The sequence below is a fragment of the Brachypodium distachyon genome, chromosome 2 (genome assembly GCF_000005505.3).
Source record: "Brachypodium distachyon strain Bd21 chromosome 2, Brachypodium_distachyon_v3.0, whole genome shotgun sequence".
In the NCBI taxonomy this organism is placed as follows: domain Eukaryota; kingdom Viridiplantae; phylum Streptophyta; class Magnoliopsida; order Poales; family Poaceae; genus Brachypodium; species Brachypodium distachyon.
The window spans coordinates 47,004,371-47,027,646 of record NC_016132.3 but is presented as its reverse complement, the minus strand read 5'-3'; the positions used below and the strand labels follow the sequence as shown (position 1 = coordinate 47,027,646).

General features: G+C 43.7%; 3 protein-coding genes across 3 annotated transcripts; all 3 read right to left on the bottom strand.

Moving 5' to 3' along the window:
* Positions 1-1,552: 1,552 nt before the first annotated feature.
* LOC100835323 lies at positions 1,553-2,452 on the bottom strand. The gene has a single exon (XM_003566955.4). The coding sequence runs from the start codon at positions 2,338-2,340 to the stop codon at positions 1,777-1,779; it is 564 nt and encodes a 187-aa protein (XP_003567003.1). The 5' UTR covers positions 2,341-2,452; the 3' UTR covers positions 1,553-1,776.
* Positions 2,453-6,591: 4,139 nt separating this feature from the next.
* On the bottom strand, positions 6,592-10,869 carry LOC100843770 (65-kDa microtubule-associated protein 3). Its single transcript, XM_003569533.3, has 13 exons — positions 10,682-10,869; positions 10,425-10,500; positions 10,122-10,328; positions 9,267-9,515; positions 8,940-9,149; positions 8,702-8,857; positions 8,441-8,600; positions 8,182-8,333; positions 8,008-8,095; positions 7,842-7,915; positions 7,689-7,763; positions 7,367-7,601; positions 6,592-7,272 (listed from the first exon to the last, which is right to left on the bottom strand). Exons 2-13 carry the CDS (start codon positions 10,482-10,484, stop codon positions 6,872-6,874), a joined length of 2,067 nt encoding a protein of 688 aa, XP_003569581.1. The 5' UTR covers positions 10,485-10,500; positions 10,682-10,869; the 3' UTR covers positions 6,592-6,871.
* An 8,022-nt stretch (positions 10,870-18,891) lies between these two features.
* Positions 18,892-23,276, bottom strand: LOC100843462 (ATP synthase subunit beta, mitochondrial). Its single transcript, XM_003569532.4, has 9 exons — positions 22,705-23,276; positions 21,804-21,879; positions 21,531-21,619; positions 21,280-21,397; positions 21,092-21,195; positions 20,853-21,011; positions 20,427-20,651; positions 20,030-20,341; positions 18,892-19,275 (listed from the first exon to the last, which is right to left on the bottom strand). Exons 1-9 carry the CDS (start codon positions 23,164-23,166, stop codon positions 19,165-19,167), a joined length of 1,656 nt encoding a protein of 551 aa, XP_003569580.1. The 5' UTR covers positions 23,167-23,276; the 3' UTR covers positions 18,892-19,164.

Genomic DNA, 23,276 nt, shown 5'->3' with positions numbered 1-23,276 from the left:
CATCCTACTTGCGCTTTGCTGTCCATGCATGACAAATTAGCTTGGAAGCAACGTTTGGGGATGTGGTGTTAATGAGTGGAACGAGACATTTTATTTTGCACTCGACTGTCAGACGCTGAAATTACTCAGTTTGGAGTAGCATGGAAGAATGTCTCATAACCGAGCGGAAGGTAGCACGAGACATTTTGTTTCACAGTTGACTTTCATTCTACTCAATCAGAAGGAAAAAAAAACTAAAGCATTATCACAACTAGATTTGATGTGCAAAATTATGTGGCTCTTATATACTCGGGTCACACCATATGGGTGATGGCGATGGGTGTGTGAACTCCAATGGCACATGTACAGGTCTCATGGTACTCAATGATATGCCTCTTGTGTTCCCGAACCTAGTTGTTTTACCCGACACGGTATTATTTTCCTGACGGATAGCTAATGTCCGTAAAAAAATGTGCCGCCAGGAATAAAGCATTTTCTGACTGCACGTTCAATGTCCGGGAGGCCGCTTCTTTGCTTCAAGACACATCATCTCGTGCTCAACAAATTGCCAAGCTACCGTCGAGAAAGTACTTGGCCGTATGTGCTCCTTTATCTGATCGGTGGGTTTTTCAAATTTTTTTAATAAGAAATCACCCTGGTGGAATAAGACTCCCCACCTGAATTTCCTCATCGAACTCTGAATCTGATAAGCTGAGCACGGTCGCGTACAGGGTTACGGGATTAGAACCAGCGGCCAAGAAATAAAAGCACAGAACTTACAAAAATGGACATGAGAGATATGGTTCCCACAAAAGGAATTCGGCTCTGTCGGTCAGCCCGAAGGACCACATGCGGAGTTCCTCTGCTGCAGCCTCCATTCCTTTCACGATAAATATATAATACGCTGATAGTTTCTTTTGCTAAGTAAAACCTGACATGGACAGGATTCAAATATAATACTACTCATTTATTTGTCTAAAACCTGAAACTGAACAGACTAATATATCCAAAAATGTGCATCTGAGATTTTCTTTCTTTCTTTTTTTCATAGTTTTTTAAAGCTTTGAAGATGTGTTTGCTAAATAGAGTGAATGAATCGATAGAGACAGAAGTTTTATCAATGGGCCTTCAGGCAGACAACGACCTGCGTAGAGTTCGGTAGAACAAGCTAATCGAAATTTCTAGCTCTCCATCCTATTATTCTTTCTTTGTTTGCTCGGGCCGATGCATTCTTTCTTAGTGAAACAACTCGTAAGACTTCTACGCGTTCTCGAAAACAAACATCCAATAACGATTTTCCCTTTTTTTAGCTGCAGCATCTGTTCAGATGCACAATCACACACACACCACAATTCACAACACACCTCTTTTTGAGAAGGTTGGGAAAATGAGTTTGAAATAACTAATTTCCCTTCCTAATATCCATATGAATCCTTCACAAGTAGAAGGATAGTGTTTTCATGTTGAGTAAAAAAGTTTTCAAGCGGCCATATATTTAAAAAACAATGTACTTTTTTCACTCCATTATTCAGGACAGGATAAAGTCTGGAGTACCGCCGAAAAGGAATTGCAATTGTGAAAATTGTTGGATCTTGTTGATTCGTTAATCACTCGTCCACCATTTTGTTCTTGTTCCATTAATTGCCCTTTGATCGCTCAAAAATACATGAAAAAAGAGGCACCGATATTTTTTTATACAAGGTCAAGAAAAAAGAATGAAAAAATGAGGCGGAGAGAAGGCCTTTGCCATCTCTCCCTTTGTTTCTCCGGCCGTGGCTAATTAATCGACTCGCAGCATCAGCATGTTGCCACCGCCGCCGCGTAGCTCTCCTCGTGTATGGTCTCCAACGTGGGCCGCCGCCTGGACAGGCGCCCGCCGCTGATCCGCTGCTTGAGCTCCCCGATCTCCGCGGCGGCCGCCTCGTCCTCCACGGCCATCTCATCCAGCCGCGGCGCCCTGACGGCCTCCGTGGCCTGGGCCACGTCAGCCTCGGGCTGCGCCACGATGACGATGGCCGACACCTTGGCCGAAGCCGCGGGCCTCCGCGCGGCCTCCCTGGCGAAGACGGCCGCGAGGCGGGCCACGTCGGCGGGCACGGCCTGCGAGCCGAGGCGCTTCATGGGGAACGCGGCGTAGACGGCGCCGAGCTCGAGGTCCTCGTCCGCCGCGAGCGCCGCGATCCGTCGCCCCGCTTGCAGCGCGCGGGCGTCGGCCAGGAAGTGTCCGGGCGCCTCGAGCATCAGCTCCGCGGCCGTCGCCGGCGGCCTGACGAGCCGCACCCCGCCGTCCGGGAGCACGACCCTGGCGCCCTTCGCCGCGCCGGGGATCCTGGCCAGAGTGCACGACGCGAAGTTCCCCATGCGGCGGATCGGAGCTAGTAGACGGGAAGGCTGCAGGGGAATGTGGGTTGGTGTCTGGGGTGCGTGTCCGATTGTGTGGTGGCTGGGAATGGGGGATCGGTTGCGAGGCTGCGCGGGAGATTATATAGTTGGGCGGAGCGGTGGCGTGAATTGCTTGGGGGAAACGCGTGAGGTGGATGGGATGTGACGCCGGTGGTGGCGTGGTGGGTCGGAAAGCAAGCTGAGCTGAGTGAGGAGTGAGGTGGTGGTGCTGGCCAGAGTGGGTCGTCGAAGCGGACTTGCGCGTGGGGCCGACCGACCACGGGGACGGGAGTTCGGGTTCGGTTGGGCTCGGTGGGACGGCGAACCCAGAAGAAAATAGTCGACACGGGACGCCGCTGCTAGCTGGGTGCGCCAGGAGGCGTGCGCGGCCGGGCCCGGGCTCCGACCGTGCCCTCGCTTCGACAAAGTTTAGATCGACAGGGTGGGAAATAGAATGGGGATTCCGGTTTCCACTTTTCGTCCAGGAGACAAACCACGAACTTGCAGTTCAGTCCATAGCGCTAAAGCGTTTCCACAGTTAGTGTTCACTGTTCAGTTGTCGGCATCAGACTCTGTTCTCTTTGGCTGAATTTTCAGAACACCGCCTTCAATTTTCAGCGCCGCCTGTCTACGTCCTGCGGTTAGACGAGTTGATGATATTACAGTTGGCGCTCAAAACCAGGTTGATTTGACCAAGGAAGGCAAAACATGGGGGCAAAAATACTTTAGCTGTTCCGTTCGTGGTATATCTAGAAGGCACAAAATTAAGTTGCATTAGAAAAACCGAACCATGCTGCCCCCGAGGCCCAATTAGTATATTCAAGTCAACGTATTGCAATATTTAATTTGATTCAAACTTTATATATAGTAGATTACATTTTATATGCATGGTTGAGTTTGGCATTGAGATAATTATGACAATCCAGCAATTTCAACCAATTTTGCCTAATTTTTCGTTTGGCTAGCAAACTTTTTTCAACTTTCACATGTATTTTTTCACATGAGATTATAAAATAAGTTCAGCGTAACACCATCCAGTAACCACAAATTGGTCCTAACTAGATGCCTAATTCGACATTCAGCGTAACACCCATATCAATCAGTATTATATCCAAAAAACTATAAGCATCAAATTAGAAAGTCACTGGGTTTCGCTTGAAAAAAAGTGTACATTTCCGATTAGAGAGATATATCTTACCATCTAAATTTTGTCCAAATGCTACTTAAAATTTCTTGCTTCCAAATCTACCACTCAAATTTTGCATTTTGGGTACTACCTCCAATCCTAAATTGTACTTGTCATTGTTTTAGTACAAATTTGGACTAAAACAATGACAAAAATTTAGGATCGGAGTGAGTACAAGTTAATCACTACGGTGAATGGACTGTTATACAAAACCTAATCAATTGTCGGGGTTTTCCATATTGACAAATATACCCATATTACGAGGAGGCAACACTCTACCAGACTACCACGACGTGCGAGGAGGTGACACTCTCTTCTGCAGTGGCAGAGAAAGGCCTGGGGTATCTGGGGTTGTTGCCAGAGAGCTGGAGCCAAAATTCCCTAATGGTTCTTGGTAAAGAGAAAATCACCATGGTACCTAGGGGCAAAATTGTCTTTTCATCAGTAACTTAACGGTCAATTCAATGTAGTGGTTAATTTGTACTCAATGCAAAATTTGAGTGATACATTTAGAAACAGGAAATGTTGATGGCATATGGGCAAAATTAGGATAGTAAATATGGAATTCTTTCTTCCGGTTACTAGGCATATATATGCACCAGACAAATACGACTAGTGTTTCTCTTGAATACTTTTGCAAGTATATCATAAATGAACTATGGATGAAGCACAGGAATGGGCTTTTGCGGGCGCTCAGGAAGCTCCTCTGGGAGCCCCCATGATTTTTTCTTCCTTTTTTCGTTTCGTTTCTCCACTTTCTTTCTCTTCGCTGTTTTTTTCCTCCTTTTTGCCTTAGGGCAAACCCTGTATTTACCTTCTACCTGCTAATACATCAGAAAGCCAGTCTTTGCTGGACCTTTCAAAAAAAAAATGAACTATAGTTAAAGCTTCATATATGATACTGGGAAAGTTGCATGTTGAGTAAAAACAATGGCGGTCTATGAATTTAGCATGCATCTGCAGTTTAGTTATATAATAAGTTGAAACATATGTTGGATCGGTCAATAATTTTGGCAAGTTATGCATGCACGGTCAAAAATTGACATCGTCGTTTAAATCGACATCATCAAATTTCTGACTTTTGTGTCACAGTAAGCTTATGCTAGTTAGCTAGTAGTCTCCCTGTTTAAAATATAAGGCGTACTTTGTTTCCTTCAACGGAGACTTTGACAATGTTTTATATCTTGAAATGGAGTAGTATAATTGCCTTAAAAAAATTAACATAAGTATAGAGAAGAAGAAGCAAATACTCTTTACAATATTTGTACATTATAGTTGGAACTATAGTTAAAGGCTTAAAGCATTGCATCGGAGACTAGGAAAACTTTTTTTTTTTAAAAAAACAAGGGGCTACATTGAGTTTCAATATTTGGCCAGCATCGTCAAATTTCGTGAAATTTTAACCAAGCGGTATCACTCTATCTCTAACGAAGCAGCATGCCTTCGTCTTCAACGACATTATGCTGAATATGGAAGAAAAAAAATACAGAACACAGAACACAGGCCGTAACGACTTTTGGAACCTGATCACCCTTCCAGGTCCTTCATTTCCCACAAAAATACCTGGAACAACCGAAAACCGAGAAAGTATCTTCCGCGGTTTGCTTTGAGTAAGTAGCACGCGGAAGGGCGGCAGGCTAACCGGTCCCCGCTCTATTGCACGCTAGGGCCACTGACTAGCCTAACGCGGCACTTCATATTGCAAGTACAGGTAACACGCAAATGGAGAGAACAAAAATCTCTGAACCGACAGACAGTGACAGTTAGTGAGAAACCAGCAACGACGAGGTTAAACGAATCGAAGTCGAACCAGGGGATCTCGAACATGCAGCAGCTAGCTTGACTCTCCCGGCCGGAGGTGTCATGACTTGACTCCTCCGCGCGCATCAAAACATCACATGACGCCTTAAATAAAAAACATCACATGACCCCAAATCATACGAGGTGCAGTATCTGTGCCTCCACAACTTGCAGGCAGCTAGAGGGGAATCGATCTGCAGGAATAGGAATTATTGTCGCGGACGAAGGCGCCGGGAAACGGACTCGAATGGGGATAGGAATAGGATAGCTGGATAGGAGAATCGCGTGGCTGCCGATCGAGTGTGCCGGTGCCGGAGGCCGCTGCTGCAAGTTGCATAGAGCGCTAGCGCATAACGCTGAGGCCAAGGAAAGCCACACCGCACATGTACGTGCACATGCCTGTCCGTTGAGTTGTGCGGGCAGGTGCCCCCGCGAGCGCGCTGTGTGGAATTCACGGACGGTGTGTCCTCGGCGTGGGGTGAGCTGTTGTTATCGCCATCCTGAAGCTCCGGCCAAAACCGGCATGGCCGTGCCCGCGGACGCCGGTTCCTGGTGGCGCAAGGGAGCCTAATTATGGACGAGAGCCGTACCCGTGTGATCTGACGCCGGCTGGTCCCTCTCTCGATCCGTCGATCCACTCGGTGCGTTCGACCTACGGGTTGCGTCTTGCGTGCTAAGCCATAACGCGTACGGTTCTGTTGCTAGTGCTACGTCTTAAGTTAGGCGGTCACTCTCGAGCGTTAGTGGCCAGGCCACTCTCCGTCTTTGATCCGGGTTACGTGCTCGCCGTTCTCTGGAGTACGTACTGTTCTGTTGATACGTCTTGAGTTGCGGGGTCACTGTCAATGGGCGTTGCTCTTCGCTACCGTACGTGCTGCGTGATGGTTGGTTGGTTGGAGAGTCTGAGGCCGGGGAATGTTTGAGCAGACATGGATGGAAAATGGTTGGCGTCGGGTTACTTTGTTTGGTGGCCTGCGCACTCGGTAAGTCCTAGCACCTAGCTAGGCTTTGGTTCGGCAGCTGCTGTCGAATCAAAACTGCTAATTGGTGGCGATTATGCTATGCTAGCGCCAGATTTGTGGAGCATTTTCAACGCAGGCAACTGTGGTGGAAAATCTCTTCTGCGCGGATGGTGCGAGATGACGGCATCGTATTTTATGCGCTTGGCCAACGCGCATCCACTGAAATTTTACACCAACAACACACGTACACTACGATACATTCCAAGATTCTGATCCTTGATATGCAATTTGGATCACGCATAAAGAACAGAAATATATAACGGTTAATCTTTGCGACACTGCTGATCCGTTTAATCAAACTGACTTGAGAAGATTCAGTGCTGAGGAACCTATACAACTCAATAAGCTAACCAATGGGGGTACCGAACTGAACGGAAGTTGTCAAAGTGTAAACTTCCTTACTAAGAGTATGGAAAACAATGAAAAGGTTGCGGTGAATCTGAAGAGCACTGGCCGACTGTCGTCGACCAACAATAGCCAAATGTGGAGATCTCGGCGCCTCTCAACAGCTAAGCAATTTCTCTCTTGCCAGATAGGCAGCCAGCCGCCTTTCTTCGAATGAATACTCAATCTCCTCCGGCAATGCCAGCTCTGGTTTCTCGTAAACAAGGGAAACAGGAGTAGCAGCAACCTTGTTGCCCACAGCAGGCGTCATTGCCAACTGCATCGGAGCTGCCACAGTCATCGGCGTCTTAGGATTCAATGCCCCAAATGTCTTTGGGTTGGGGGTCCGGTTCTCGTCCTCCATGTCATTGGTGATTGGCCGCACAGGCGTAGACGGGACACTGCTTGCTGGCATGATCTGAGCAAAAGGCTTACGAGGCGTCTCCGTCTCACGCAGAGCACTGGCATTGAAAGATAACTTCTTGATGGGAAGATCGGCAATGTCTATGCCTCTACTGCCTGAAATTGGTCACTTACATCAGAGGCTTACGAAGAAGAAGAAATTAGGAGGTGGAAAAAAAATATGAGAACTAACAGAGGCTTCTTTTCTTACCAGGGGACAAAGTGGCAATGTCTTCGGTTCTCTTTGCGGCACGTACAGTCTTCGAATGCAATATATCTGTTTTGGGCACCTGGAACGGGGCTCCACCAACTGACAACCTGCGGTTTGCGCCACCTATCGAGTTTCTAGGTGCCTTCTTTGTACTTTGAGGCTTGGATGGACTTGGTTTTGAACCGTAGAGAGCTTCCTGCTCAGCTTTCAGTTGATCCTGGACCTTTTTCTGATCCTGCAGTTATATTCAGTTCAGGTATTTGAACTATTGACTGAAACTGATGGTGTAAGGAATTTCGATAGTTATGCAACGGCGTAATACCCTTTGTCTCTTCTTCTCTTGCTCTTTCTCCTGGCGAACAATCATGTATTCGTCAAGCATCGAGATAAGGCGTACCTGGAAATATTGCAATAACCAAACTAGTAAGAAACCAAATCAGACAAGCACTAAAAAAACTTAAATCAGTAAACATACACCATCGTATGTGAACTCTTTTCCTCTTTCATTCTCCCAAGCTATGATTTTCGAGGACAAAACATCTACCATTCCTGCACAAGGCAATAACAAATAAATGGAGAAGGTATATCATCTGAATAAATTTGGTCAAGAAGTTATAACAGATCACATGCAGTAACAATACCTGGAATCTTGTTAACCAAAATGCGAGCTTTTTCAGCCCTCTTAAGCGTAAGATGTGCCCCCCTTCCAGCATTGTAACGATTGTCATCCTAAACATTTCATGTAAAGGGAACAATCATTATCGGAAAAAAAAATATTGAGGGCAATTGAATATAAAATTGGGCAGCATCCATACTTTGTTGTAATCTTCCAGCCAGGCTTCCTCCTCACATGCATTCAGAAATCTTTCGACCTTCTCGAGGATATCCTTTCGACTGAAAGCTTCGTCTTTAACTGTTGCAATGTGAGCCTCAATTTGTTCCAGCACCAGTGCAGGATCAATAGCTCCTGTAGAAGAAAAGGTAACAGTGGTGAGATAGTTGTGATGACAATTTGCAGGGCTGAAGCACATTTTACTGAGCACGAGATGTCAAAAAGGCAGGAGAAGATCATACCGGACTCAATAGCCTCGATGTTAAATTCATCTGAATATCCTTCCTCACCAATTAGATGTGCACGTCTTCTGTGCTCTTCTAATTCTGATTTCTTTTTCAATACAAGGTCCTTCATTTTGCTTCCTTTCAGTTGTTCAAGCCTTATAACCTCAGATTCCACCTACATTTATGAGTAAAATCTCTGAATGATCCAGCTCGGTAGAAAAAGATAACGATATCAACTGCGACATGAGAGCAATCTCTGCAGCAATAGTGACTCACGTAACCGAGGAAGTCAATTGACAGGATGTTGGGTTCCGTAATTTCATGCTCTGAAGCAGCAATATTGCACGTTACATTCTGGAACATCTGTTGTTCTTCAATTGGTGTATCCATGAGATTCCATAGTTCTAGCATTGTCGACGCAAAATCTTGAAGCTGCCAGGTTCATGTAACCAGAGTTAAGGATAGAATGTAACACCTATTGCAAACACTTCTACACAACACAGAAAATACTGACCTTTTGCATCCTCTGAATTTTCATTTCACGCAGTCTATTTACAGCTGATGCAAGTCTGTCGATTGTAGTGTTGCTCAGGTTCTTTGACCCGTCAGCCTCATCCAGGCTAGGGTGCACCTCATGTATTGTTTGTTTGAAGTCTATGCCAAGCACCTCACATAAGGAATGCAATGTATTCAAATGTTCCATTACTTGCTTCACCCTATCACTCTGTCAAGAACACAAAGACAAAAGACATAATAAGCTTTATAAGGGCAATGAAGAGTCCGGCTAGAATGGTGAGAATATGACTGGTGAAAGAATTAGATTGGCAGGAGCGATGATGACCTTCTCTTTCTGAAGGGATTCTAACTCCTTCGTTAACTCCTCAAGCTTTCTTAATGACAGATCCGACTGATCCACAGGCTTTTTAAATGGTAAAAAGTCTGAAGGCCTGATTTCAGATGAAATCTTTTTAATCTCCTCTATGACATGAACAAACTGGTTCCATCGCTCGACCTTCTTAGTCTTCATCTCCTCCAAATACGGTACAATTGCATTCAACTCCTCCCTTAAACCATGTAACTTCTGGTTTGACTGCCAAATTAAGATTAACATACTGAAAAGATCAGTTAAGCTGGAATAGTCTTCAGTACAACAGGTTATGAATGTTGCAAATACAAGAAATTGAACAGTATCAAATATTCATGCAGTACTATGTAGTTTATTGAGTCTTCAGTACAACAGATTATGAATGTTGTTGCACATACAGTAATCACGATATCAAAGCAGCAGCTTAGTTAAAGTGGCCCTAAAATACTAAGATTGTATTCTTGTTGGCTCGACTCAAAGTGAATGATGTTGCATTTACATATTTGCAGGTATACTGACACATAAGTAAAATTTGATGAAGAGAATAGCTTTTTTTAGCAAGATTAGTTGGTGATGGGCTATTACTGTCATGGTGTAATGCACAGTGACCTGCAGTGGTCCTATTAGATCATTGTCTAGTACTCTAGTCCATGTAAGATTCGTCTCAGCTGTTAGCACACAAAATGAAGTGTAGTCTACAGTTTTCTACTGTTCTAAATTTCCTTTCCCACGCCAACATTAGCACTATTCTTCTTCTTTTCGTTTCTTTTATAGGAATAATTAACAGTGTTCGAGATGGCACATAGTGTACTTGTGAAGCCAGGAACAAACCTGCCTGACGTGAACTGGCGGCTCCCCTATGGCCGAACAGATACCGGCGAGCTCAGCCTCAGCCTCTGCAATGGATTGCCGCAGCTGTGCCCGGCAGCGGTTGGCCTGGTCAACCTTCCTCCTGTAGACATCCAGGCATTCCTGCTCAAGCTCCAGCAGGGTCTTGTCCCGCGCCGTGTCGGGCTCCCCGACTTCATCCCAAATCACCTGAAACAGATAACATCTCTCAGTCCCTCGAGGCAACCGCGCGAGGAACAGACATACAAGGCGCAAAGCGCTGGACAGGGGGAGCCCGCAACGTACCTTAAGCTCGAGGAGGAGCTTATCACATGGGAGGAGCTGGTCTTTCGCCGCGCTACCCATCGCGAGGAGCGGAAATCTGCAAGGTGGCCAAATTGAAGATCAAATCCAACGCCGTAGGAGGGAAGCGACCTCGTATTATAACAGGGGCGACGAAATCGCCGATGAAACTAGGGTTTCCCCCTCACGGCGCGCGAGCAACCAGATCCAATCCGGCAAACCCCGCGTGAGACCCGGGGGTCCGGGTGAATCGGGATTACCTCTTCGCCGGTCGGCGCGGTATAGACGGTGGGTACGCCGGGGATGGCCGCTGAAGGGATCGCGCGGATGGGGTCCTCGGGGCGAGCGAGAGAACGGAGAAGATGGCGGAGAGCAGGAGAGAGTGATTTGAAATGTTTTGAAATGGGGAAGGGGGCAAGAAAAGTGGAGAAGGAATGGAAAATTCGAAAGGAGTCAAGGAAGGAGACAGCCGCAGAGAGACGTTAGCGCTAGTCTTTATGGGGCCCGCTCTCGAGGGATCGCATCCTGGGGCCTCCGTTTTGAATTCGACGGTCCGGGATGTGAGATCCAGCCGGCCGTTTGAACAAGGCAAGGGCGAGCTTGCAAGTCGGATACCAAGTTGCAACGGTAAATACGTGGAGCATGAAGTGCTGACCGGTAGGGGCCCACTTTTAAGTAGCCACGTTTAACCTGCAGATCTGACGGAGTATGTCGCATCACTGTGCCAGCTGGCGTGGCTGCGTGGACCAAAGCATCCCTGGACCAGATAACTATTGAGGAATGAAATACGTGTCTTGTTCCATTGATTGATGATTATATTGATGACACCAATACATGCATTGGTGCTTCATGTTTTAAGCATTCGCGTCCCAATTTTGCCAAATTGGGACATGAACAGTTACAACTTTAACTGCGTAATTAACTATTAATTAACTAATAATTAATTCTAATTGATCATAAATAATTATTCTCAGCACTTTCCTTTGATCAATTTGCTCCGTTGATTTGTATATTCTTGAATCATCATGGAATCTTATAATCTTGTAATTTCCTCCAAAAACCCCGTGGAAAAAATATTGAGGAAAAATGATAATAATACTTATGTTATGAAAACTTCCTTTAAAAATCCAATGGGAAAAATAAGAAGAAAATGGTATAACATATTTTAAATATTGTCTCTTGATAATTCATATTGAATTATGTGAACAATAAATATGTCTTGTATATTATCTACAAAACCCCGGTGAGGAAAATAGAAAATATGACATATAATCTTATGTTAATATTGTCCCATTAAAAACCTTTTATGAGAAACTAGTGAGTAAAACTCATAATAGGAAAAGAGTGAGATATGATGTTATGAACAGGTTAAAATCAGGTGAATGCTCCCCCTGATGCTTGTAAATTTTTAAGTCGTCGCATACCAATCCCGTATACACGTTTTTGAAATGTGGAGTTGAGTAAGTACTTAGTGAACAAATCAGCGAGGTTATCACATGATTTGGTTTGCAAAATATTTATCTCTCCATTTTGTTGTAATTCATGAGGATAGAATAATTTAGGTGCAATATGTTTACTAATATTGTTTTTTATATAACCTGTTTGCATGTGGGCAACGCAAGCAGAATTATCCTCATAGATAATTGTTGGTGATTCAATAGAACCAATACCACATGATTGTTCTTTGTGGTTAATCATTCTGCGTAGCCATACACTTTCACGAGATGCTTCGTATAAAGCTATTATTTCCGAATGATTTGTGGATGTAGCCACTAGAGTCTGCTTAGAGGACTTCCACGATATGGTTGTCCCACCGTGTAGGAACACGAAACCGGTCTGGGATCTGGCATTGTGGGGATCAGATAAATAACCAGCATCAGTGTATCCGATTAATTCAGAGTCTTGGTTTTCCTTTTGGAAATATAGACCTAGATTTTTAGTGCCTTGTACGTAGCGAAAAACTTGCTTGACTCCTACCCAATGGCGTTTTGTTGGAGTTGCGCTGTGTTTAGCTAGTAAATTTACCACAAATGCAATATCCGGCCGGATGCAATTTGCTAGGTACATTAATGCGCCAATGGCACTAAGATATGGGAATTCAGATCCCAAAATTTCCTCTCCATCACCTTTTGGTCTGAATGGATCTTTCTCTACGTCTAGAGATCGAACTACCATAAGTGTTTTGCATGGATAGGATTTGTCCATGTTAAATTTCACCAAGATTTTCTGGATATATGTAGCTTGGTGAACCAATATTCCCGAAGGAAGGTGCTCAAGTTGTAAACCTAAGCAGAACTTGGTTTTACCCAAATCTTTCATTTCAAAGTCCGTCATTAGATGATTACGAGCTTCATCTATATCATGTTTCTTGCCAATGATGTTTAAATCATCAACATATACAGAGATAATGCAAAATCCTGTTTTGGATTTCTTGATGAATACACATGGGCAGTCATCATTGTTAGAGTAACCCGTTTTAATGAGAAACTCATTGTCGGTTGTACCACATTCTACCCGACTGTGTTAAATCGTATAAAGATTTATTCAACTTTACACAGTACATGTTGTGTCTTGCGTTAGTATTCGGAATTTGGATTCCATCGAGAACCTTCATGTAAATGTCCGAATCTAATGACCCATAAAAATATGCAGTCACGACGTCCATCAACTGCATAGATAGACGATTTTGAACAGACAATGAGATTAAATATCGGAAAATAATTCCACTCATAACCGGAGAATATGTTTCATTGAAATAAATGCCGGGTCTCTGCGTGAACCCTTGTGCTACTAGTCTTGCTTTGTATCTCACCAACTCATTGTTTTCGTTCCTTTTCTGGACAAAAACCCATTTGAATCCCACTAGGAAAATATTTAGAGGTGTAGGTATTACTTCTGTAAATACCTTCCTTTTATTGAGCGAGGTTATTTCTGCTTGAATTGCATCCTTCCATTTAGGCCAGTCGAAGCGTTTTTCACACTCGGCTATGGTCTTTGGATCATGATCATTTAATAGGTTGTTTGCAATCTTAGTAGAGAAATAAGTGTCGACAAATGTAGTCTTTCTATTGTATATATTTCTCCCGTGTCTAAGTAATTTGTGAAAATTTCGTTTACCTTTGGTAACTGTTCGCGATTTCTCGTTGCGGTTAAGTTCAGGTTTTCCGGTGTCCCAGCATCAGTAATTCAGTGCACTATTGAGCTGGGTTGTGGATGTTGTTTATCCACTGGGTGTATATTACCCAATTGATCTCGATCAATCAAATGTTGACTCACATTTGTGTTGTAGAAGGAGGTTCATAAGGTTTATTCTTCTGTTTTTCTTTGCCGCGGCTCCTTCGTTTGTTCCTTTTGTTGCTTGCTTAAAGTTAGATCCTTTTTAGTTGTCGTACCTCTCCCCTCTTCCTTTGAACGGTAGGTGCATGAGGTTGAGTAGATTTTATAAGTATCTCCACTCTTTCGGGTACGTTTTGTGCAGAATTATAGGATTTAGTTACACCTTTGTAATCAACAAATGCTTCTGCTAGATTGTTTGGAATATGTTGCAAATTTATAATTTTCTGAACAGTTGTTCAGTTTCTTCAGTACGTGGATCTGAGGCGGAATGTCTTGGACATTCCAGTTGATTTCGTGGCATTCTTGTTTTTGGTACTTTAAATCTCCCCCTAATGCCGGAAATGATCCTCATTAAAAATACAATCAGCGTACTGGGCAGTTAATAGATCCCCTGTTAGAGGTTCTAGGTACTTGATAATTGAAGGGAATTTGTACGCCACATAGATCCCCAATTTTCTATGTGGTCCCATGGATGTACGTTGTGGTGGTGAGATCGGTACGTATGTAGCGCAACCTAATTTTCGCAGATGGAAAATACTTGGTGGATTTTCATTTACTAATTGAAAGGAAGAAGTAGTATGATATGCAGTTGGTCGCAAATGAATTAAATCAGCGGCATGTATAACCGCATGACCCTAACAAGTTTTTGGTAAATTACAATTCTATAATAAATGTATTGCAATGAATTTAATTCTATTAATAAAAGATTCAGCCAAACTATTTTGTGTGTGCACATATGGGACTGAATGCTGAACTTCGATTCCTAATGCCATGCAATAATCATTAAAGGCACGTGAGGAGATTCAGCGGCATTGTCCATTCGGACTGTTTTAATTCGATGTTCTGGATAATGAGCTTTTAATTTAATTAATTCGCAGGGCAGAAGTTCTACCCCCTAGAACTTCTGGTCAGCCTCCTCCCAGGTACTGGTCTAACTGAAATTGGTCGTAACGGTTAGATTTCGAGTCTACTTAAAGGGGATTCATCCCCAACGGGTTTCCACACCAAGCACAACCAAGAAAAGCCCCTCTCTCACCCCAAGAACACAAGAGCTTCATTTCCCTTGATCTCCCTCCGTAGTTCCCCCCCTTTGATTCATCTTTTGAGGATTGGAGGAGAAGATCAAGATCTAGGGTTTCACCAAAGCAAAAAGTTGATTCTCCTTGTTTCCTTTGTGGATTTTGTTACTCTTGGGATTTTGGGATCCCTAGCCGAAAGGTGTCTCCTCAAGACCACTAATCTTGCGAGGTGGTGCTTGTGGATTCAGGAAGGAGTCTCCAATTAAGTTGTGGAGACGTGCCCTTCTTCTCGGATTGGGAGCTTCCAATTAAGTTGTGGAGAGAGCCCCGATCAAGTTCGTAAGGGTTGGCGTTCGCCCTCAAGCAAGCCACTAGTGGAACTCACCTCGCCTTTGTGGTGTTGTGAGAGCTCGCCCACCTTTGTGGTGTGGTGAGTTGGAGAATAGAGTGAACCTTTGTGGCGCCTCTACCCTTATGGTAGAGCACTCCTCCAAACGGAGACGTACACCGACCCCAATAGGTGGAACTCCGGTGAAATCTTTGTCTTCCTGTGTGGTATCATTATTGCCCCTTTACTTACTTGCAAAGCTTAATTATGTATCTTGTGCTTTGGCTATCAAGCAAGTTTCAATTGATTATCTATTGCTTGTGTTAGTGCTTCGGCTATTGCATCATACTAGGGGTGTTCATCATTTAGACATTTTAGTGAACCCATGTATTGATGCTTGTATCCTTAAAAGTGAAAAGAAAAAGTAAAATTGTTAGTCACCTATTCACCCCCCCTCTAGTCGACCATACCGATCTTTCAGATGATGGCACGTCCAGAGCCAACAATTAATGTATCGCGTCCAGCGATTGTCAAAATATTACCTTGCATTTTAGTAATGGTTTGGAAATATTTTGTTTCCCTAAGTATAGTGTTTGTGGTGGCGCTGTCCACAAGGCAAAGTTCTTCGTCCATTTTGGATTGACTCCCGTAGAAAACTATATATGGAAAAGGAAGAATTTTAATATCATTCTTAATAGATATATAGAATACATACAAATTTATTTATGTATTAAAATAATAATACAATATCGTAATTTACAATACATATGTCAAATATGTAGGTACCAAAGTGATGATACAATAACGTAATATTACAATATAGATGACAATAGTCATTATAATTTATATACAACAATACTTAGGAACGTAAATATAGATAATATCTATTTTGGAGATAGGTGAACTAATTTAGGTCTCCAAACATATCATTTGAAGTGAATTCAATGATCATGTTCTCCGTGCTCATTAGATCCTCACACGATCGGATTGTCGGGTTGTTGCTTGGGTCCTTGATGTCATGCGAACAACCGGATTCCTTGAAATTGTCGGATTGGAAATTGAAGTGTGATTCAAATCTTGGTCCTTGATGAGCAGGTCGCTTGCGTCCTACGGATTGGAGGTACAGATGTACCAAATGACGAGGGGTACGGCATTTCTTTGTAATATGCTTGTAGCACCCACATTTCTGACAAACTTTAGATTTGTCGTATTGTGGTTTGAAAGTGCCTTTCCCCTTTTCCTGTACACGTGGCTTGTTTTTCTTGTTGCCCTTTTGCTTGCCTCTGAAGTTGTTTGGTCGATTAGTCGATCCATTGAACTTATTGTTTTTCTGAAAATTAGCATGTAGTTCAGGCAAAGGTGCAATGCCTACAGGACGCTGATGATGGTTCCTCATTAGAAGTTCATCATGCTTTTCGGCTTGAAGTAAAACATGGATAAGATCAGAACATCTATTGAATTGGCGTGCATGATACTGTTGCTGGAGGATCCTATCGGCCGGAAGCATAGTGGATAAGGTCTTTTCAATCTTTTCCGCTTCAGAAGGTTCCTTCTCGCAAAATTGCAATTTTGAACAAATTTTATGAATGGCATGATTGAACTCTCCAATGGATTTAAAATCTTGTAGGCGTAGTTGAGTCCATTCATGTGTGGCTTCAGGCAAAATCACGGCCTTCTGCTGTTCATATCTAGTTTGAAGGGCAAGCCATACTGTGTATGGATCTTCTTTCATGATACTCTAATTTGAGATCAGCATGGATGTGGTTCCTTATAGTATATAAGGCATTATATTTGTATAAATCTGCGATGGGCGGTTGTCCCTCTTGAGGAGGTTGTATGGTCGCTGAAAGACCGCGTGACACAAGGCTCACTTTTACGTCCATTGCCCAAGTTGGATAGTTTCGACCGTCGAGGGCGAGTTCCTCGAACTCTTTCCCGGTCAATTTGTCCTACATGGGGTTGAAAAAACATCGATTTTGTCAATTACTAGTAGGTAAAGCCAAAATATTGTGGTCAAGTCAAGTCACACACCCCAAAGACAGGATGGGACCAGACTACGCAGTAGGCGCAAAGGCTATATAAACCCTCCACCCGGTTCGTCAGCAATCCAGCGAAGGAGAGCGGGGGTACACTGGCTCCACACCACCATGGAGGAAGAAGTTGCGAAGAGCACCAGGCCAGCGGGAGCAAGCAAGGCAGGCCCTTGGGCCCATCCGCATCACCCGAAAGCTATAGCCCGAGCCCCCGCAAGCTCGCGTCAGCAGGAAATTAGAGGGCTCACGGGGGACGCCTCCCTCAGGGCACTTCGGCCGCACCACGACTACGTCAGGTAATGTGACCTCGAGAAGCTCATGGGGTGCTTCTGTGCGCGGGTCCAAGTGGAAAAAGGAGGCATCGCGCACCGTCTGCGCGCCTGACAGCTGACAGAGGGCATTTAATGCCCCTACCCACTGAAGGAGGGACAAGACTGGATGGGACCCGGTCGGTGAATGCTGACCCAACGCCGTACTAGTAAGAGCCCCTAAGAATTATGTAACCTGCCCCCCCCCCCCCCTCACCTGGCAAACTATAAACACATATCAGGATGTAGGGTGTTACGGCTCTGTGCGGCCTCAACTTGGAAAAAATCCATGCGTCTAGTTTGTGAACGTGTGAGCTTGGGAGCAGATCGTCGGAGTAGCTGCCGAGCCACCATTGAACCTAAAAAGGGGTGCTCGGCATCCCCGGTGTAGGAGTTCAGGCACTAACAGAGTCCGTGAAAACATCCTCGATTTCTGATGCGGAAACTTCGAAGGCTCGTTCCATGGTCTACTAAGCTTCGACGTCATCTAAGCCGTGAGAGATAGTGGCGTCTCATGTACCACGGTGAATGTCTTGTACGCGACAATTTCTATCATTTGGTAACAGATTTTAACTCAGATTACCTTCGAGCACTTATTATGCATCCAAAGTTGTCTCGTATTATTTAGCAGGTTCAGTTTATTGTTGAGACTAGAGAATGAACATTAGTGAGTGCTCCCTCCGTCCCATATTAAGCGACTCAAATTTGTTCAAATATGAATGTATCTATGCCTAGAAAGCGTCTTGATACATGTAATAGAAAGACAGTTAATATGGGACAGAGCGAGTACGACTAGATGGGATAGTCATAGCAAATTAGCAACGAATATTATCCAAAATATATCGGAGCAACAGACCGTACCATTTCTACTCCCTCCGTCCCATAACATGAGGTAGACACGCATACCTAGATCTCCAATTTGATTGATTAAATATGCATTATATTGCACAAAAATTACTAACATTAACATTAGATTCGTTATCGAAAAACTTTTTTATGATATAATTTTAATCATTTAAGTTAAATTGGTAATTTAGAAACACATGCGTGCACCATTAATTTCCAGCTAGTAGGATAGTAAATAACATATTACCTTTCACACTTTAGAAACCAGATACCTTGTCTTTTCAGATTTCGGAAGCATGCCTAGGAAAAATAATGGACCAATTTTGTTGCAAACGGTTGGAAAATAGGGTAAAACAAAGTGAGTGAGATTGTGACGGGACACATGATGAAAGTGCAAATAAAGTGGGACAAAATAACTACGACAACTCAGATTACAAACAGAGCTTGCATAAAAGTGCCTGTGACAGAAACAGAAAAGAAGAAAAGCATGAAGTGCTGATGATGACTCTAACAATCCTGAAGTGCGAATTAATTTAACTACTAGTAACAAAATTGAATAGAAACATCAACACGTACCACGTATAGACAGGAGAGCACTACTATCGAAGACAAATATTTCAGTTTTTTTTTAATGAGAAGTAACAGGTTAACGGCCTCGCCGCTCATGGGTCACACAAAAAAGAGAACTCAATTCTTCCTTGAAGGGCAGTAAGCCAAACAAATAGGTCACTGCAAGTCCTTATTCGGGAAAAAGTGGAGGGGTGAAAACATCCATCAGCAGGGCCGGGCCTCCTGCCTGTAAGTACATCCTGGCTAACATAAAATAAAAGGCACAACAGGTTGACCACAAAAAGTTAAAATGTGAGGAGATTTCTACGCATTCTCCTTGGCGATCTTCTCTGCCTTGGCAATGACCTCATCTATTCCACCAACCATGTAAAATGACTGCTCAGAAAGATCATCGTACTTGCCATCCAATACACCCTGTCATATGTTGAGAAGATCAATTGGTAGGTGGTAAAAAACTACAACCATTAGGATAATAATAGTCACTACATAAAAGTATGGCAAGACTTGGAGAAAAAAAGGAGCAGGAGTAATGCACCACAAGAAATAAAGAGAACAAACCACATGCCTTTTCAAAGTACACATGCTCCTTAGGAGCTGTTTGTTCCCAAAAAATGACTGATATAGTGATGTACTCTAGCTATGTCAAAGTATTGATAATGCTACACATCCACAAGTGCGGTGGCACTAAGCACATAACATATTGACTAAAATATTAAAAATTTAAAAGAAGCACATATGCATAGCTTATGTCCTATGACACCAGCAGGACGATAAAGCAATCTTAGTGGCCAAAAAAACCTATGAACTGTATTTCGAGTCACGTTTCAAACCAAAATCCTAATTCCTAAGAATCCACTCTATCAAAAAAACATGATCTAAGTAGATAGAATTTGCACGACATTTTTTTCAGTATAAGAAATAAATCAAACATGAAGCAGCTGCAGTGTGCATGCAAATTTTATCATTAGAGAGCAACAATTGTAACAATGACAAATAATATAACCAAATATACATGTAGAAAACTAGAATATTTGCAGAATTAGTTATATTTGTATCTAATCATCTACAACCATGAAAATACTCATTAGAATTATGCTTAACCTTATATAGAGCACCCAACACCACCTAAAATACTAAGCAAAAACAAAAACACAACACCGTCAATTACCTGGAAACTTTGAACACTCTCCTTTAGTTCAACATACTTTCCAGGTGCACCTGTGAACACTTCAGCAACATGAAAAGGCTGGCTAAGGAACCGCTGAATTTTCCTAGCGCGAGCAACTGTTAACTTATCATCCTCACTGAGCTCATCCATTCCCAAAATGGCAATAATATCTTGAAGATTCTTGTAATTCTGGAGAACCTTCTGGACACCACGAGCAGTGTTGTAGTGCTCCTCACCAAGAACGTGGGGAGACAACATTCTGGATGTGGAGTCCAAAGGATCGACAGCAGGATAAATACCAAGCTCAGAAATCTGCACATGCAGCAGAAGCAAAGTCACATCATAACAACCAACATGGCAATCAGTTCAAATTATAATAGATTTTACGTAGGCATGCCTGTCGTGAGAGCACAGTAGTAGCATCAAGATGAGCGAAAGTTGTAGCAGGTGCAGGATCTGTCAAGTCATCAGCAGGCACATAAATAGCTTGCACAGATGTAATGGAACCCTTTTTGGTGGTGGTAATCCGTTCCTGTAGTCCTCCCAGATCAGTAGCAAGGGTTGGTTGGTATCCCACAGCAGATGGAATACGTCCAAGCAGGGCAGACACCTCAGAGTTTGCCTGACACAGAATAAACAAATGCACAACTTTTAAAGGCACAAAAATACACAATGCCAATATCTTTTGCTGATTACAATAACGTAAGTAGAGCAGAAAGATGAGCATATGTTTGGCTGATGTCTATTGTGCAACAACTACCACTGATATCATTGCCGGTACTTGCCAGACATGAGATGGCAGAAGGGACTCAGAGAGCTTTACCTGAGTGAAACGGAAAATGTTATCAATGAAGAGAAGCACATCCTGTCCTTCAGCATCACGGAAGTGCTCAGCAACAGTTAAACCAGTCAGTCCAACACGGGCACGAGCACCAGGGGGCTCATTCATTTGCCCGTAGACAAGAGCACACTTGCTCTCACTCTGCCACATACTACAGTGTAAGAATAATTTACCTTACAGAAATGAATTCCATTAATATATTAAAAATGTGTATCATTTACCTGCTTGTCACCAAGCTTAATCACACCACTCTCAATCATTTCCCTATACAAGTCGTTACCCTCACGAGTACGTTCTCCAACACCAGCAAAGACAGAGAAACCACCTGGAATAAACAAAAGAACAATAAGCCAAAATAAAGCACAACAAAGACCTTGGCAGACCATCAAGATCTGTAACAAAAACAAACCATGGGCCTTGGCAACGTTGTTGATCAACTCCATAATAAGGACAGTTTTGCCCACCCCTGCACCACCAAAGAGACCAATTTTACCACCTCTTTGATAGGGTGCAAGCAAATCCACAACCTGGTAGCAGTACAATGCTTGCGTTAGAAGTAACATTGCAAAAACAGGAACATCTCTTGCCAACTTAAAATAAACCTATCAAACTAGAAGCACCAACTTTTAAGAAAAAGAAGCAGAACAGACAAAAGCAAACCTTAATTCCAGTAACAAGGATTTGTTGCTCAGTAGCTTGCTCAACAAAAGCAGGGGCTTCACGATGGATAGGTAGGAAATGGTTTGTCTCTGCAGCAGAGAGGAGAGGAGTAATCAGCAACGTAAATTCATAAACAGGTGATAATCCTGAGTTTCTGGTAATCAGAAACATAAATTCATAAACAGCTGATAAATTCATGAGTGGTTTGTCTCTGGAGCCGAGAGGATAGGGAATATGAGTCCTATAAATAAAATGCATGTCAAACCAACTTACTTATATCTCCCCTCTCATCGATTGGCTCACCAATAACATTTATAATACGCCCAAGAGTTGCCCTACCAACAGGGACCTACAAAAGTGCACATAAATGCATCGATAAAAGCAGAAATGGCGACAAAATAGCGATAGAGATTAAAAGCAGAAAATAGCGATAGAAATGGCAACAGGGTCCATTGGTTCAAAATAGCGACAGTGATACTAAAAAGAATAATAGCAGCTAAGTTCAAACTTGAAAGACAGTAAATATCTGCAGTCTAACAGAATAATCTTAATATCGATGAATATTTAAAAAGGTTAACCTCGCAACCAAACTTTAAAAATTTGCAAGCTAATCAAAACAACTGTGGTTTTACACTTTTAATTTACTGACAGCTTTGGGAAATGAATTGTCTTTTGGTCTTGCCAATTACGAACCTACATCGATAATTACCTTGTGCAAACCTACATGGAACCCATGCATTTCTCTCAATCCTCTCTCTCACTACTACCTACACCCCCCAAAAAAGGATAGATGCTACCCACCTGATTTATGTAATTGAGGGACCATAGAGATTATAAGGCAGAAAAGTTAAAGAATGCGGCATGCGCCAGGCAGTACCTTTACTGAAATATCAAAATGGTAAATATTTTCATCCCAAGGGTGAGATGAATGGGCTGAATATTCAAATATGTGAAAACATGGTAGACCAACGACAGGCATGATGTGCAGAGTCTATCCATTTGCAGACCAGAGACATGGATATACTAATTGAAGATTAATCAGTCGATACACAAATCCGTACAGACAAATCAAATCTAACACCTACCATTTCGCCATTTCATCAGATTATAATCAGATTCAAATGAAACATTTCAAACATGATCGAGGTTGCGGGACAAGAGGGGGATGTATTACAGTGATGGGAGAGCCGGTGTTGAGCACGCGCTGACCGCGGACGAGCCCTTCCGTCCCGTCCATAGCGATGGTGCGGACCACGTTCTCCCCGAGATGTTGCGCCACCTCGAGCACAAGGCGGATACTGTTGTCGAGCACCTCCAGCGCCGTTAGGATAGGCGGGAGCCCCTCGTCGAACCGCACGTCGACCACAGCGCCAATCACCTGGCAAACCTGCCCCACCGAGCCGGCGCCGGTGAACTCATCTGTAATCTTACCACCAGTGTGCTTAGCGGAGGTGGGGGGCGGCGTGGCGGGAGCAGCCTGCGCCGCGGCGGAGGTCGCGTAGGCGGCGGCGCGGTTGAGAAGGAACCCGGCGGGGGACGGGCGGTGGAGCGGCGCGCGGGGTAACGGGGACGGGGAGGCGGCACGGATGCGGGAAGCGGAACGCACGATGGATGAGATGGCCCGGCGGGTCGCCATGGCCGGCGGCGAGGATTTGGATCTAGGTTTTCCAAATGGTCCGCGGGGTGGGGAGTGGCGGCTCCGCACTTCGGGAAAGGATGGCAGGGGTTTGGGATCGGGGTCGGGGG